We start from the raw sequence: 15,883 nt of genomic DNA, 5'->3' as shown, positions 1-15,883 counted from the left end.
CACGTTAAACTACCATTTGAGATTGGGGTCTCGTACCCCAAAACAACACCGAAAGAAAGGTCTGAGTCTACTTCCTTAGTTCAATCACTGGTTTGCTCCCCACGGCCACCCCGAATTGAAGTCACCGAAGGTTACAGCAGGTGGGCTGCAGTCCGAAACGAACTTCCTAAGAAAGCCCGCAGGTCGGAGGCCAGAGGGACGCCGGGCACCAGTTTACTGACCCGAGGCTTCTCGGCCTGTGAGAGCAGCTGGCTTGGGTTTCTCTCTCCAGCCGCGCCCCCCGCGCCCCTCCGGGCAAATGCCCCCCGGGTACCGCCGCTCCCCGGCTCCGCTCCAGCACGCTCCGAGTCCCCACGTGGGAACCCGGTGCGAGAACTACAACTCCCGACATGCCTCGGGCGCCAGCCGGCCCCCGCGCTCCCGGGCCGCTGATTGGCTGCGCGGAGGGCGGCCGTGCGGGGCCTGGGGTCGTCCGTGGGGTCGTCCGAGGCACGAGCGCGGCGGGGAGCCCGATGGTTTCGCTCGGCTCGATGGTGGTGGCCCGCGCGGCGCCCGGGCTCTGGCGGCGGCTGGCGCGCACGGCCGCGGGGCTCCTGCGCCCCTGCCGGGGGAGAGGCTACGCCGGAGCCCCTGCTCAGGTGAGCCCGGCCGGCCCGGCCCGGCCCGCGGGAGCGCGTCCTCGGGGCTGCGGGTGGGCTCGGAGCCGAGGGCGGGAGGGGGACGCCCGCATCCCCCGGCCTCCTGGGAAGCGGCCTTCTCCGGCTACTGACCTCGGGCACCCCTCGTTCTTGCCGGGAGTCCAAAAGTCCCCGGCGCGCCCCACTTCCCCCGGATTCCCCGGCGGTCGGCAGCGCCCTCCTCCGGGAAGAAGGACTGCCCACACGCGCACCCGCACGGCCGCGCTCCAGCCCTCCCAGCGCCGAGGCAGTGCCCTTGATCCTGCTCTCTTCCGGTCGGAATATTGGGCGCTGAGCCTTTCCCCGGCTTTGGTTTTCACTCCACTCTTGCTGTGAATTGGAACGACACTTTAAATGGACCCCCCCCCCCCCGCTTCGGGAGCTGCAACGTATTAGGTGGACAGCTCAGGGGTGAATGGATTTCGGGCCAGCTCCTCCGTGTGGTGCCCTCCTGGCTGCTGACAAGGTTAACAGTTCGAAACCACCAGCCGCTCCGCCAGAGAAAAAGGCGTTCCACTCCTCTAAAGGGTTAACTGTCTCGGAAACTCCCTGGGGGTTCTGCCCTGCCCTGTAGGGGCTCGGGTCGGCGTGGCGTCGGCGGGAGGGAGGTTCTTACCCACTCTGGTGCGGTTCGCTTTGTTTGTAAGGAGCAGCTCTTGGAATGCACAGGTCTTTGGGGCGTGACGCCGGGTGCATGGTCCACAACGTGTACCAGATACTCATGCGGAATAGAATTCTCTCCGCAGCGTGGCAGGCAGTGTGGGCCCGGTGCTGGTCCAGCATCCGAGGCTCGGAGTCAAATTGTATGAAACCAAACTCGCTGCCACCGAGTAGGGCCACTAACTGCAAGCTCAGCAGCTGGAAACCAGCAGCTGTTCCTGGAAATAAAGGGGCCTCTTCCCCTGCATACGGGGTCGCTGTGAGATGTCTGAGGTTACCGAGGTCAAAAAGGTAGCCGGAGGAAGGAAGCCTGGCCAGACTGATCCTTCCCCTTGAGTTTATTTTTTATTTTGTCTTTTCTTTGAAGACTGTCATTTTGTCTTCTAGATGCACCGTTTCTGTTTGTGTTATGGGCTCACAATAATTCCAAGGTGTGTCTTTTAGTTATTTAAAGACCTGTGTACTTTGGAGCAATCTGTGGCTTTTAAATAATTTAAAGAACACAGTTCTTTCACAACCACTAATGTAGATAATCCTCATAACGACTCGGTGGGGAATGCTTCCAATACTCCCATCTGGAGAGGCACAGAGAAGTTAAGGAACTGGTCCAAGGGCACACAGCTGCTCCGTGGCAGGATCTCCAACCCAGACAGCTGGTCAGTGAGTGTCACAGACGCGAAAGTGGCCAAGCTGGAAGTATGGAAAGAGATGATGTTTCCAAGAGAACTTTGTAAATCATAAATAAAACTGCTATCCTTGCCTACGAGAGCAGCGGTTCTCAACCTGCCTGAGGCCGCGACCCTGTAACACAGTTCCTCATGTGGCCGTGACCCCAACCATGCACTTATTTTTGCTGCTACTCCATCACTGTCATTTTGCTACTCTTATGAATCAGGCAACCCCTGTGAAAGGGTCGTTCGACCCCCAAAGGGTCGCAACCCACCGGCTGAGAACCGCTGTGCTAGAGACTTTGCCGACAGAGTGCCGGCTAACTAAGTAAAGTCCGGGCTGATGCAGCAGAGTACAGAGTTCTAAGGACCGTCATAGGGAAGCGCATCGCCTGCCCTGTTTACCCGCAGTGGTTCACAGCGCCACTGAGCCACGGCGGGCTTGGTTTAGTGGAAGTGTGGGTGCAGGGATTAGGTTGAAGCATCTGGCCTCTGTCTAGCTCAACAGTAGACGGTGTACAAATGTTCATCCGCGACCCCCTCCCCACCTAAGTCCCAGAAAAAACAAACCTGGCCAGGCTGCTGTAGGACCAGCCTCTGGGCCCCAGTTAGAGGTGCGTTTTGTTTAGGTTTTTCCTGCTTGGCACGCGGAACTTGGCAAGTTTCCTTTGGTAGCTCTGTTTGCTGGTGGGTAGAATGATGCTTTGTTGGTTGGCATGTCTTCCTCCTATTTTCCCGGTGTCTCTTCCCACCTGCATGTAGCTGTCATTGTGTTGGACTGGGAGGCTCTGTGTCTACCAACAAGGGAGAGGAGCCACAGGCAGCCCCCCCCATCCCCCCGTGGGGTGTTCCCCTGTCCCATGGAAGGGAGGTGGGCAGCACTTGACACTCAGCCCAGGTCCTCTGTTCTGTAGCCTTAGAGCTCACCTCCTAGGCCTGCAGCCTCACACTCCCCTTTCCTTGCCTTTTTCTTCCTTTCTAGTAGACTTTTACATTTTAAAGTTTTACTGGCACTTCATCCACATGCAATTCAATAGCGTAGTCATGTCGAGAAGAGTTGTACTATTATCACCACAGTCAGTTTTAGGACAGTTTCTTCTTCCTTGTACTCAGTGCTATTTGTGAAAATTTTTTTTTTATTGTGGCAAAAATACACCCAGCAAAACGTTCTCCAATTCCACCACTCGTATATGTATAAGTCAGTGCCTTTGATTATACTCTTCCTGTTGTAAAACCACTAATGATAGCCTTTTCCAAGTTATTCCATCATCTTTCACATAAACTCAATGTCCTCTAAGCAAAAACTCTTTCTCCTTCAGCCATGGTAACCAAGGTCAAGTTTGGTTTCTTTTTTTAAATACTTTTATTGGGGGCTCTTACATCTCTTATCACAATCCATATATATTTCCTCCAATGTGTCAAGCACATTTGCACATATGCCGCCATCATCATTTTCAAAGCATTCTCTTCCCACTTGAGCCCCTGATATCCCTTCCCATTTCCCCCCGCCCTCCCTCATGAACCCTTGATAAGTTATCAATTATTTTTTTCATATCTTACATTGTCTTTCACCCCTCACCCACTTTTCCATTATTCATCCCCCTGGGAGGGGGTTCTAGATTGATCCTTTCTTTTCTTTTTTAAAGTAGTTTTCTTGATATAACATTCATGTATCAGACACTTCCATTGTTAAATCGCCTTTAAAGAGTTGTATATAGATCATCACAATTAATTCTAATACTCTCCCCCCTTCTCTCATTCATTGTTTGCTCCCCAATTCCCCTCACCCTCTCACCCCCTTTCCCAATAAACCATTTGTATCAATTATTATTTCTGTGCATCAACTCCTGTGCTTCATAAACTGGGGAACCTAACAAACAATCACAATCAAAACAAAACAGAAATGAGAAAATAAGAATATAAAGTTAAAAATAAAGAGTCAAAAAGAAAAGACCACCAACAATATTTTAAAAACCAGAGAAAAAAATTCTGTCATGGAACAAGCAAGAAATATTTGACCCTAGTGCAAATTTAGGTTTGGGTCAAGACACTCAGCTAACCCAAGTGTCATAATATCCTGTGGTTCAGTCCACCATTATCCAGTTCACAATAATCTCGGTCTGATAGTAAAGTTGTCCTCCCCTGTGGCCAGGGGAGACCTGCCAGAGGCTTACTCTGACGGATTTTGGGCTCCCACTGTCCTCCATTGCCTTCTACAATTTAAGTTCTGGTACTTTTCCGTTCATCATATCTGGATTTTGTTATTGTCATCTTTGGCTCACACAGGCTGGTGTGCTTCTTCCATGAGGACTTAGTTGACTCACTTAGATGGCTGCTTGTTTGAATACAAGCCTTCAGGACCCCAGACACTATTCTGATTGATAGCCGGGCACCATCTGCTTTCTTCAGCACACCTTGCTGTAGCACCCTTATCTTCAGTGATCATTTCATGAAGGTGCCTTACCGGACTGGGCCATGTTATAAGAGCTAACTGTTCTTGGATTGGGGTTAGCGTTAGTGGGAGCCTAGAATCCATCTGCTTGACCGTGGGTTATGACCGACTTTCCTCCTTTCTACTGGACACCATTTCTCCTAGAAGCCATGTCGCCGGTCCATTCCACCGGAATCTGTGTTTATTACAGGTGTCCAGTTGTTATTTACAAACTAAAGTTCAGTGGGCTTTGGTGCCGCACAGCGTGGGTTCTGAGAGGACAGCTGCCGCAAGCCCCATGGCGGTCTCTGGAAGTGTGGGTGCCCTGTTCACAACGGCACTGGGGCGCTCTGCGCTCCTGGCTGGTCCCATCTCTGATTGATAGGAGGGATGCAGCGTCTTCACGGACTCTCGTTCTGCCTTGCCCAGCATCTCTCAGTTGGAACGGCACAGTGTGGCCTTTTCAGCCTCTTCTTTCCCCTCACGGGATGCGTTCAGAAAGACTTCCCTTAGCCTTTTCTTGGCTCAGTAGCTTGTGTGTTTTCATCAGTGAGCATGTTGTCTGCTGTCACACTGCAGTTTGGCCATTCACCTGGTGGGGAACAGCTCAGCTGTTGGCTTTCTCTCTTTTTGATGAAGAGTGAAGCTGCGGTCAGCCTCCGTGTGCAGGTTTTCATGTGGACGCATGTGCTCAGCTCCTCTGCCCCCACCGGCTCTTGGTTTTCCTCCTCCCTCGCCGCCCTGGCTCCTCAGTCTTTTGCCGGTGGCAGGAAGGATGGACAAATCTGCCATGGAACAATAGCCCGCATGCCCCTTAGAAGTGAGGGCCGTGTTAGTGTGTCTCCCGCACTCTGCACACGTGACAGGGCAGGACCGGCCCCTAGAGAAGGACGAAGCAGTCGTGAATGACAAGAAGCCCTCGGATTGTGATGAGACTTGTGTGAGCCCCCAATTAAGTTAATTTTAAAAGTTACAGTCTTAGAAACCCGCAGGGCAGTTGTCTCCTGTCCCCAGATCTCTGAGAGTCAGAATTCACTTGATCGAGGTGAGTGTGGCTTTGGTTTTTTGAGGGGCATGGCAGGAAATGAAGAGCTAACAATGAGTGCCAGGAAGAAGTGTCCTAACATTGATCATGGTGATTACACAGCTCTTTGACGAATACGGAATTATTGAAATGTATGATATGTGAATTATAAGTCAATAAACCTAGAAATTCAGTAAACAAACAAAAAACGTGGCTATTGGGAGTATAAAGAGCCTGGGGGGCACAGTGATTGAAACGTGGCTGCTAAGCACCAGGCTGCCGGTTCAAACCCACCCCGAGCCCCCGGGGAAAATGGCCCGACCACCCGTCTCCACCCAAGTCTCAGCATAGAGAGCTCAATGGGAACTGACCCGACAGATGGCCTCCGTGGCACCCAGGAGCAGCTGGGAGTTTAACATGGGAGAACATGATACATACGTGCATCAAATGCAGTTGGGCTGTGGGAGAAGAACATGATATATACATGCATCAAGTAGAGTTGGGCTGTGTGGTCCACATGAAATAGAAAAAGAAGAGACAGGAGAACATCCATCGCTTGGGGTAAGATGCGATATTACATCCTTGCAAAGAAAAAAGAAACAATTCCTTGTTCCAGGCAGATCTGTCCTATCCGAAAGACTGGCCCTGCATTGTTTCTGACACAGTTTTCCCGAGGTCCTGAGTGAGTCTCTGAAGGAGTTATTCCATTTCACTCCCTTCCGTTCTGCCCATTGGTTCCCAGTGCCAAGGACTGGCCTCCAACTCATGATCACCCTGCATAGAACTTCTCAGACTGTAAATCTTGATGGGGGTGGAGAGCCTCGTCTTTCTCCTGAGGAGTGGCTGGGGAGTTTGAACTGGCGACCTTGTGGCTATCGGTAGCTTGCCACCAGGGCTCCTTGCCCTTTGGCTCACGTAATAGTAATTGTCTTCCGCTGCCCTCTCAGCAGAGCCAGCCCAAGTTTGGCTTCCTCTTGGACATCGATGGTGTGCTGGTACGTGGCCACAAAGTGATCCCCGCCGCTCTGGAAGCATTCCGCAAGCTGGTTGACCCTCAGGGGAAGTTTCGGGTGCCTGTGGTCTTTGTCACAAATTCTGGGAACATCCTGCAGCATGTCAAAGCCCAGCAGCTGTCCTCCCTCTTTGGGTTCAAGGTAAGGAGATAGCCAGAGGCAAGGGAGCCCCAGGAGCTAGTTCAGAGGAGCCCCTCCGACTGCTTGGGGGCAGTATTGAGGAGCCAGGTGGCCAGCACTGATCTTCCAAGCCTGCTGGAAAGGCAGCTGGGGCTTCCAGCCCTGCCCCATGGATTGAACCCTCTCAGTAGGTCATTGGTGGGAGGCTCCCAAACCTCGCCCTGTAGTGGGTAGTTCCATTTCACTCTGGGCACCCAGGCTGGCTCTTCTGTAGGAGAGCAGCAGTCACGTCTGCCTAAAGCTCTGTGTCCGGGTGGCGTTTGAAGTAGGCCAGCCCGGTCTTCACACATCCTATGTGTACATGGATGGCACTGAGCCCCTGCCTCTCAGGACAGCCCGTGTTCACACGCCTGCCGCCCAACACCCCGCCCCACACTGACAGACCTGGTTTTGGGAAGGTGGCTGTCTGTCTGGGGACTAGGTCAGGATAGAAGGGGCAACCTCAGGCTTCCTGGGCGGGCTCTGAGCAGAGGTGGCACTGCTGGGGCTGGTTGAAATGATAGGAAGCGAAGACAGTGAGCAAGCATGGGGGCGCGGCCCTGTCTCTTCAGGTGGCATTGTGAGGGATCAGGGTAGTCCAGAGCCCGTGTCTGAAGGCAGTGGCTCTCCAGCTTCCTCGGGCCGCGACCCGTTCATACAGTTCCTCATGCAGCGGTGACCCCCAACTGTAAAATGATTTTCAATGCTACTCCATCACTATCATTTTGCTACTGTTATGAATCAGACAACCCCTGTGAAAGGGATGTTCGACCCCAAAGGGGTCACGACCCACAGATTGAGAACCACTGAAGGTGTCTCCTGGTTCTATGTGACAAGGACCGACTTAGAGAGCGAGGCCCTCCTCTCACCTGGGCTTTTCCCCTCTCTGGGCGGCTTTGGTTTGTGTGTAGGTGAAAGAAAAGACCACCTGTGTCCCCACTGTGGCCCTTCATGGTGGTGTCTTCTCTGCTCTCTTCCATTCCCCAACTGCCCCTGCAGGTGGATCCCGACCAGGTTATTCTCTGCCACAGCCCCATGGAGCTGTTCTCGCAGTTCCACGGGAAGCGGATGCTGGTGTCTGGGCAGGGGCCCCTGGTGGAAAACGCCCGACTGTATCCTTTTGTTGTTTCTCCTGCTGGCTGAAGGAAGGGAGGGGCAGGCCGGAGACCTTGCCTCTTGGCTCAGTGGGGCCACAGTGAGGAGAGGCACTGGACACAGAGGGCCAGCGGCTCAGGGTTTCTTCCGGGGAGTTTGAAAATGCACACACCAGGAGAGACGCCATTCATGGGTTTGGGTCAGAACTGGGATCTGTATTGAAAGCCAAGCAAACCAAGAAAATCCCCTGCCCAGGGGATTCTCCCAGCACTGGACACAGTCCCTTTCCCCGGTGCCCAGCCAGCAGATCAGCCAGCCTTGGCTTAGCCCCTGCAGTGACGTTGTTGGGGGGCTGCCTTTATGTAGGAGGCACGAGAATCCCTTGGTCCTGTTTGCAGCTGCTCATTCATTTGTGTACTCATTCAGCTAGTGCCGAGCGCCTGCTGGGGCTCCTGGAGACCAGCCCTGGACAGTGCAGACCGGGCTGGCTGCAGGCTGGAAAGAGTGGGGTGGGCTCTCAGGGGTCGCGAGGAATATCCCGGGGACAGGATTTGCCTGTGGCTTCCTGGAAAGATAAACCACCACCGGAAACAGTGGAGGCTTCACTGGAAAAGGGAAACAGCATTTCTGTAGCTACCAGCCCACCAAGCCCAGGGTGTCCGAGACGGCCTCATCTTCCCGCTGGTGGGTTTGAACCTCCTCCCTTTTGGTCAACAGCCCATCGCCAAACCCACGGCACCACCACCAGGGCTCCTTCCAGAGGCAGGTCAAAGGTTTAGAGCAGGAGGATGGGATGGGAGATGAGAGAGAACAGCAGGAACGGTGACACCAAGGACAGGGGCAGGGGGGTGGGGCTTGAGGAGCCTTAGAAAGAAACACGAGTGGAATTCTCGAGCCGGGAGTGGGCACAGGCTGTATTGGCGATGGGGTGGTTTCATGTCAGCTTCCTTTTGGCACTGTGGTCTGAAGCCAGGCTCCTGTCGGGAATCTAGCTTGGAATTGAAGATGGGGAAGTCGAGGCAGGTCTGAGAGGAGAAGAGAGAGCTGGCTGGCCTCTCCCCAGGGCCTCCCTTTCACAGAGCACCTGTTGGGCAGGTGGTGGGCAGGTGAGAGACTCAGGTGGCCTTTGTGCCCCTGGAAGCACCCTGTGGAGGGTCTGGCGCCTGCAGGAGTTTGGCTGGTGGCTACCGATGCAGTCACTGCCCGCCTGCCCGACGATACTAGGCCTGTGTCATCCTCTTTGGCTCCCTCCCGCCTGGACTCGGGCAGGACTAGCTCTCGCTCCCTTCGCTCCGTGATCCGCCCAGCACTGCCTGTGTTGCTTCCCTGACCCTGCGGCAGACTGGGTTTCCAGCACGTGGTGACTGTGGAGGAGCTGCGGACCGCCTTCCCGGTGCTCGACATGGTGGACCTGGAGCGCCGGCCCAAGACCACGGTAAGTGGTGCGGGGGCAGGCGTTTGGGCACCATCTCCCTGCCCCGGTGCTCTGAGGGCCCCCAGATCCCCTCTGACCTCACAGCCTCTCCCACTCAGGGCTCTTTCCATCTGCACTTTTGCCGGGCCACCTTCCTGGAGAAAGGGAAGGGGGTGGGGGGAAGGCGCTTCAAAAAGTTCGTGGGAAAATGGAATGTGAAAAGGATGGGGTTTCCCCCTTGTGTAAGAGTGGCCCCGAGGAGTGGCGAGCTCCTGAGCCTGCTCAGGTCTGCAGGGTGGGCAATCCCCGAGAAACCGCCTCCCGGTCCCCGGCACTCCCTCCCCAGCTGGGGCAGTGGGGTTCCACTAGGAGCCTCCTAGACTGCCCTCCCATGGGGCAGGTCCCCGCCAGACTCTTTCTCCTGCAGCCACTGGTGGGCTCAGCCTGCCTGCCTCGGGCGAGCCCCTTCACGTTGGATGGTGTACGTTTCACGGCTGGCTTTCCCGAGCCGCAGGGGGAATCTTAACCTTCGTTTGAACAACGTGGCCACTTCACCCTGAAGCAGGCCAGAGGAGCTAGGCTTGTTTGTAGAGGCCACACCAGCTGCCCTCCCACCTTGACAGTCTGGCTCGCCCCCAGCCGGCGTGAGTTCGTTCCTTCTGACAGCAGCCGTAGGGCCACCTACTGATTCACCTTGGCTTCCCACCTGCTAGCCTACAGTTTCCCAAAGCGGGTGGTCCGGCCTACCCTGGGCCTGCAAAAGCAGATGCCTACACCTTAGCCTGGATGAGGGGCTATCTTTTAATTGCTAAGGGGGGTGCTGGGTGAATATTTTTTTTCTGAAAAGGGGTGGTAGGCCACATTTGGGGCCCTCTGTTCTAGAGGATCTCTTTGAGGTGCCCTTGGGCCTCCTCTGCCTACGTAACGTTTACATGTCACACAGCCGATGTTCTAAACCCCCCCCCCCCTCGGCATTTGGTGAAATTCAGTCACAGACAGACAAGCTACCTGTGCTTGTATTTGTGTATTTAAAGCCCCTCCTCCAGAGCTTTCCCGTCGAATCACACTCTTCACCCCCTTTGAAAACGTGCTCCCGGAAGCCTGCTTCTCCCGAGGAGACGCAGGATAGCAGAGTTTGAACAGGCTCCAGAAACGCCACGGTCCCGGAAATGAGAGCCGAGGGCCACACCTAGGCAGTGTCTTAGCCCGGGCCACCGAGCTGGTTCGAGGCAGAGCTGAGGCTTAACTCACCTGGGGAAGGTGTGAGCCTCATGAGGCTCCACCCACCGGGGAGAGCATTCCTTGATGGCCACTCTGGTCTCCAGAGGCTCACTGTGACCTCCCTGATTCTAGACCCTCGCTTGGCCCTCTCTCACGCTCCCTGCCCTCACGGTCGAAGGACGGCTGGCCAGCCCTCCTGGCTGGCCTTTGTGTGTGGTGTCCCTCCGCATCACTGTCCTCTGCCCCTCTCTCCACCCATCTCCCTCCTCAGTCCCCTCCACCCCTTCATGGACTTTGCACTTTGGTGTTTGGGCCGTGGTGGATGGCTGAGGGTCTGTGTGGGTGGCGGATGGCTGTGGGTGTGTGTGGAAGGGCTCGTTCCTCCCATGAGCTTGGAAACTGGTGCTTGGCTCTCCGGGAGCAGAGGGTGACTCGGAGTGGACAGGCCTCTTCTTCTCTTGGCAGGCCCCTCAGAGGGATGACTTCCCCGCCATCGAAGGTCAGTGTGGGCCGTGTGAGCGCGCTCTCTCCTGCCAGTGGGGCGGACTGGGCGGCAGGACACGGGCAGTGTGTCTTGGATCTGCCTCCCTGCCTCGCTGAGGTATTGGCTGCTAATCTTGGCTCTCCCCCATGTTGCTCACCTCCTTGATCCCGAAGAGCCCAAGCTTAGAGGGAGTTAGCATGGAAAGAAAGGCTCCTGCAGGTAGACCAGGCCACCAGTTCTCCTGGTGTGTAACGGAATGATTGGCCCGGGGCAGCGGGCTTGCTTACGTTTATATGACGTCACAGACCCCGTGAATGTTGCAGCTGCCTGCACGTTAGGTAGGCCGTTCAGGTCTCCTGAGACGCTGGCCTCTGAAGGCAGGACTGTCCTGGGTACATGGGGTCTCTGGTCCTTTCCCAACTGTGACAACCAGAGTGTGCCCTCCCCTTTTGGCACACCTCTCCCGGGGGCGCTGGGTGTACAGCTGGTAGCTGCAGCTGCCCTTTGCTGACTTCAGTTCATTTCTGTCCTTCAGACAGCCCCGTAAATGGGCAGGGGTGGGGCACGGTGGGGAAACGGAAGCTCAGAGATGGGAAATGGTTGCCCACAGTCATACAGGGAAGTGGGCAGAGGCAGGAAGGGGATTCCAGCCCCTGCTCCTCGCAGCCCCCACGCTGCACTGGCCCTTGGACTCAGAGGCGCATGCCCGTGGCATGTCGGCGGGAGGTGGGCACAGCACAGCCGTTGGCAGGGGAAGCCAGCCCGGTAACTTGCTGTGGTAGCTTAATATTCCAACCTTTTCAGTGTGGTATCGGGGACACCCACTAACGGGGAACCCTTCGGAAGCACCTTGCTGGGCCCCTGGCTTTGTCTATCTTGGGCAAACAGGTGGGAGGCGCCTGCAGGCCTGGTTCAGGCTGCTGGGAGGAGAGCTTGCGGTTGGGTAGTGCTGGCTGGTCTCCGGAGGCCCTTGGCCCCCGTGAGCGCTCACACCAGGTCCTTGCTCTTCAAAGGGGTGCTCCTCCTCGGGGAGCCCGTCCGCTGGGAGACGAACCTGCAGCTGATCATGGATGTCCTCCTCAGCAATGGGAACCCTGGGACAGGTCTAGCGACAGCCCCCTACCCCCACCTGCCTGTCCTGGCCAGCAACCTGGACCTCCTTTGGATGGCTGAAGCAAAGATGCCCAGGTAAGGATGCACGGGTGTGACTGCTGGCTTGGTGGCCCTGAGACTGCCCACCCTCGTACTGCCCTGCTCTTCTGGGCGGTCAGGCCCCAGCCTTGGCAATGGCTGACTAGGGAGGGCCAGGGCCAGAACCACCGAGCAGCTGCTCTTCTGTCCGTCCCGGGCAGGTTTGGCCACGGCACTTTCCTCCTGTGCCTGGAGACCGTTTATCGCAAAGTCACCGGCAAGGAACTGCGGTACGAGGGCCTGATGGGCAAGCCCAGCCTCCTCACCTACCAGTATGCAGAGGACCTGGTCCGGCAGCAGGCGGAGAGGTGGGGCTGGACCGCCCCCATCCAGACCCTCTATGCCATTGGGTAAGCTGGACCCCCTCCCCCCCCACCCCGTGGCCCAACATCAGTCACGCTTACACCTCCCAGCTTGTTCCCTCTGCCCACACTGACCTTGGGTTTCCTCCTCTCCTTCCTGGACCTGCTGCCCTGCCAGAGATAACCCCATGTCCGACATCTACGGTGCCAACCTGTTCCACCAGCACTTGCAGAGGACGAAGCAGCAAGGGGCGGAGGGACTGGGAGCCGGCCATCTGAGGAAGCAGCGGCCATCAACAACCCAGAGCTGCGTCTCCATCCTTGTGTGCACTGGCGTGTACAGTCCCAGGGCCCCAGGGCCCTCAGGGCCGGCCCAGGGCGGAGAGAAGCCCCCGTTCCATGGGCACCGGGACTTCAGCTTCAGCCCGGCGCTCACAGAGGCGGCCCACGTGGTCAGGGACGTGAATGAGGCGGTGGAGCTGGTCTTCCGCAAGGAGGGCTGGGCTCTGCAGTGAGAGCTGGGCCATGGGGAGACCGGCACCAGCAATGGGGCCCACCCTGATGGCTGGGTTCTCAGACCTGGGCCTGGCTGCCTGCCCATCTCTCCCTGCTGCCCCACAGTGGTCAGGTTATTGGTCACTTGGAAGAAGACAGTGGCCTTTCTCTTGCTAAGTAGTGGCCACCAAGGTGTACCCTGAGTGACATTTGGGGTGAAATGCCAGTGATTCTCGGGCCCGAATCCTGCCCTGCCTCTCCTGGCAGTCCGACCTCAGGCCAGTCCTCTTCACCTGTGTGCCTCAGCTTCCTTCTGGTCTCAGCAGGGACTCCTGAAAACAGGAGGGGGTGTGGAATGGTGTGGACGTGCCCGGAGGGCTTCTGCCCTCCCTAAAGGAACACTGCATGCCGGCCAGGTGTGTAGTGTAGCTAGCGCTCAGATATGGCTTTTTACTGTATTTTTAGCTTATTGCCCAGAGAGTCTGGGCTTATTTTTTTTAAACGAAATGAATCATAATAAATATTCACGTTGCCGTCTCTTCTGGTGTGTTGTCTGTGTGGCACGACTGGTTCCGGGGCTGGGTGGATGGGGAGAGGTGTGCGTGACCTTGAGGCAGAGGCATCTGTGGCATTTCACGCCGAGAGGCGTGGGCCTCTCTGCTTATTCCCCCCCCCCCCCCCCCCCCCCGCCTCTCCTTCCCACCCCAAAGCCCACATCCAGTCTGGGCTGCGAAGCTGAGTCTGTCTAGGAATGGCTCACACCCAGCCCTGGAATACTTAGCAATGGGTGGGAGGGAAGCCGGGGCCGGGAGGGGGGGCTCGTTTGGATCTCCTCCTGAACGGAGGCGCTTCCCTGTGCTGATTGCGGGAACAAATGCAGCACGGATGTCTCTTTCTCCACAGCCTGTTCTCTAGCCAATTCCAGTTTTCCAATCTGCCTCCGTCGCCCAGGACCCCATCTCGGTTACATCTGACATAGAAGCCCCCTTCTTCACCAAGACCTTCTCTACTTGGCTAGGTCTGACTGACTTCTTGACACCTCTTTGTGGATGTCTGGTAGTTTAGGGGTGAGGGAAGAAAACCGAACCAGGCTCCCTGCCATCAAGTAATTTCCGACGCATGGCGACCCTGCAGGGCAGCGGAAAACTGCCTCGGTGGGCTTCCGAGACTAACTGTTTACGGGACTAAAAGTCTCATCTTTTCCCCGCGGGGCAGCTGGTGGTTTCAAACTGCTCACCTTGCTGATAGCAGCACAAGGCACAACCACTACACTACCAGGAGCCCTGAGGGAGGAAGGGAGCTGCTGGAGGAGGAGGAAGAGGGAGCGGAAGCGCTGGTGTCTTGGGAGCTGAGATGCAGGGAATCATGATCCGTCCCCCTTGAGATGGTTCCCTGTTGAGGTGGGGCCTCGCCCAAGGACGTGCCCCTTCCCCGTGCCTCTTATTATGAGAGTGTCCATGCCCCAAACCATACACCTCTGCACCCCAGCACAATCCAGTTTCTCCTGCAGTCTTGCCATGTTAGGTGCTTCCCTTCATCCTGATTGCTTCTGCTCATGTCCCGTATTCAGTCCAGCAGTCAATCCTGTCACCTTCGCCTTCCGAACATGTCCCCAGTTGGACCCCTGCCCCCTCCTTCCCCTCCACCATCTGTCCAGGCCCAGGCAAGTAGTGTCTCACTTGGGTGGTTGTGGCCTCTTTCCTCCTCCACTCCCTCCTTCCTCTGTCCTCATGGGCCTATAAGCTAGGCCATGCCTGTTCTCCAGACCCCCTGGGAGACCTCATCTGAGGGACGGCCAACATTGCTCAGCACAGAGGCCCCTGCAGATGCAGACCTGCTTGCCCCAGGGAATGGTTCACACCAGCCAGCCTGGCCACCTTCCTGGGCACGCTAACACTCCTGCTTGGGCCTTCCATGCTTACGGTTCCTTCCACCTCACTCCCAGGGTCCCCGTGGGCTCACCTCCTAGCTCCTCAGAGGCCCAAGAGATGGGTCACCTCAGAGATCAGAGACTGATAGTTACATAATGTGGTGTCAACTTGTGAAGGGGTGGCGTCTACCCTCAGTCAGGTCACAGCTTGAGGACCTGATTTGAAGGCCCCATGGAGATAAATAGCTCACTGGAGGCCAACATGCACGTACTCCCTGAGAGACGACGAGCCTGATGGAGCGGCGCTGATGCAGCCAGAGGCCTAGAGCTGGAGGAGCCACGGGGAGACCCACGCCAGCGCTGAGATGCTTCCACTGCCACTGGGCCTACAACACTCTCCACCCACTGGCCTGTGATCATCCTGTGTTCGGCGTCATTGCATGTCGTTGCGTGGGACTGAAGAGGACATTACCGACTGGACATATGGGGTAATATGGGACTTATGGGCTTGATCTGGACTGGCCTGGGTTGTTTTCATGTACAATTATTCTTTATATACAGCTCTTTCCTATACACACATGAGTGACTCGGGATTTGTTTCTCTGGTCTACCCAGACTAACACAGAGACTTTCCCTCACCTGTCTAAAAAAGAGCATGCCCCACCCCCTTGTGGAATCGGTGGACATTGAAAATAGCGTGTCCAGCTGCTAATGGGAAGGTTACAGTCGATCAGAGACACCTTAGGAGAAAAAAAGTCACAGGAAATCCCACGAAGCACAGTCGTTTGAAACAAGAGTTAGGGTTGACTTCATGCCAACTGGTAATCTCCCTGACTGCTTTGTCTGTAGTCTTATTCCCCCTCCCCACAGACACCCCAAGTCTATGTTTACTGGCTCATTGTTTTCTATGATCTGATAAGCTACATGGGCTTTGTCCATAGTGATTGACCCTCACCCCCCCCCCCCCCACCTCAGCACTTCCATGCCTGACTATTGAATAAATGACGTCTGCTGATCCCACAAGTCCTCTCAGGAGATCACTGGAAACCCAGCTCTGTGTTCTTGTTCCCCGTGGGTTAGTGCGGCAAAGGTGAAAAGACGGCGTAGGTCTGAGAGTCCGAGAGACCTGCAGCACATCTCACACTGCCCCTTGCTAGCTGTGTGGCTGTAGGCGCCTTC

At 56.0% G+C, this 15,883-nt stretch overlaps 1 protein-coding gene across 1 annotated transcript; it reads left to right on the top strand.

Moving 5' to 3' along the window:
• The first annotated feature begins 470 nt into the window (after positions 1-470).
• Positions 471-13,363, top strand: HDHD5 (haloacid dehalogenase like hydrolase domain containing 5). The gene is made up of 8 exons (XM_075553157.1): positions 471-638; positions 6,411-6,614; positions 7,632-7,744; positions 9,069-9,162; positions 10,828-10,861; positions 11,860-12,034; positions 12,199-12,387; positions 12,518-13,363. Exons 1-8 carry the CDS (start codon positions 513-515, stop codon positions 12,852-12,854), a joined length of 1,272 nt encoding a protein of 423 aa, XP_075409272.1. The 5' UTR covers positions 471-512; the 3' UTR covers positions 12,855-13,363.
• The last annotated feature ends 2,520 nt before the right edge of the window (positions 13,364-15,883 follow it).

The sequence above is a fragment of the Tenrec ecaudatus genome, chromosome 6 (assembly GCF_050624435.1).
Source record: "Tenrec ecaudatus isolate mTenEca1 chromosome 6, mTenEca1.hap1, whole genome shotgun sequence".
Lineage (NCBI taxonomy): Eukaryota > Metazoa > Chordata > Mammalia > Afrosoricida > Tenrecidae > Tenrec > Tenrec ecaudatus.
This window is presented reverse-complemented; position numbering and strand designations above follow the sequence as displayed.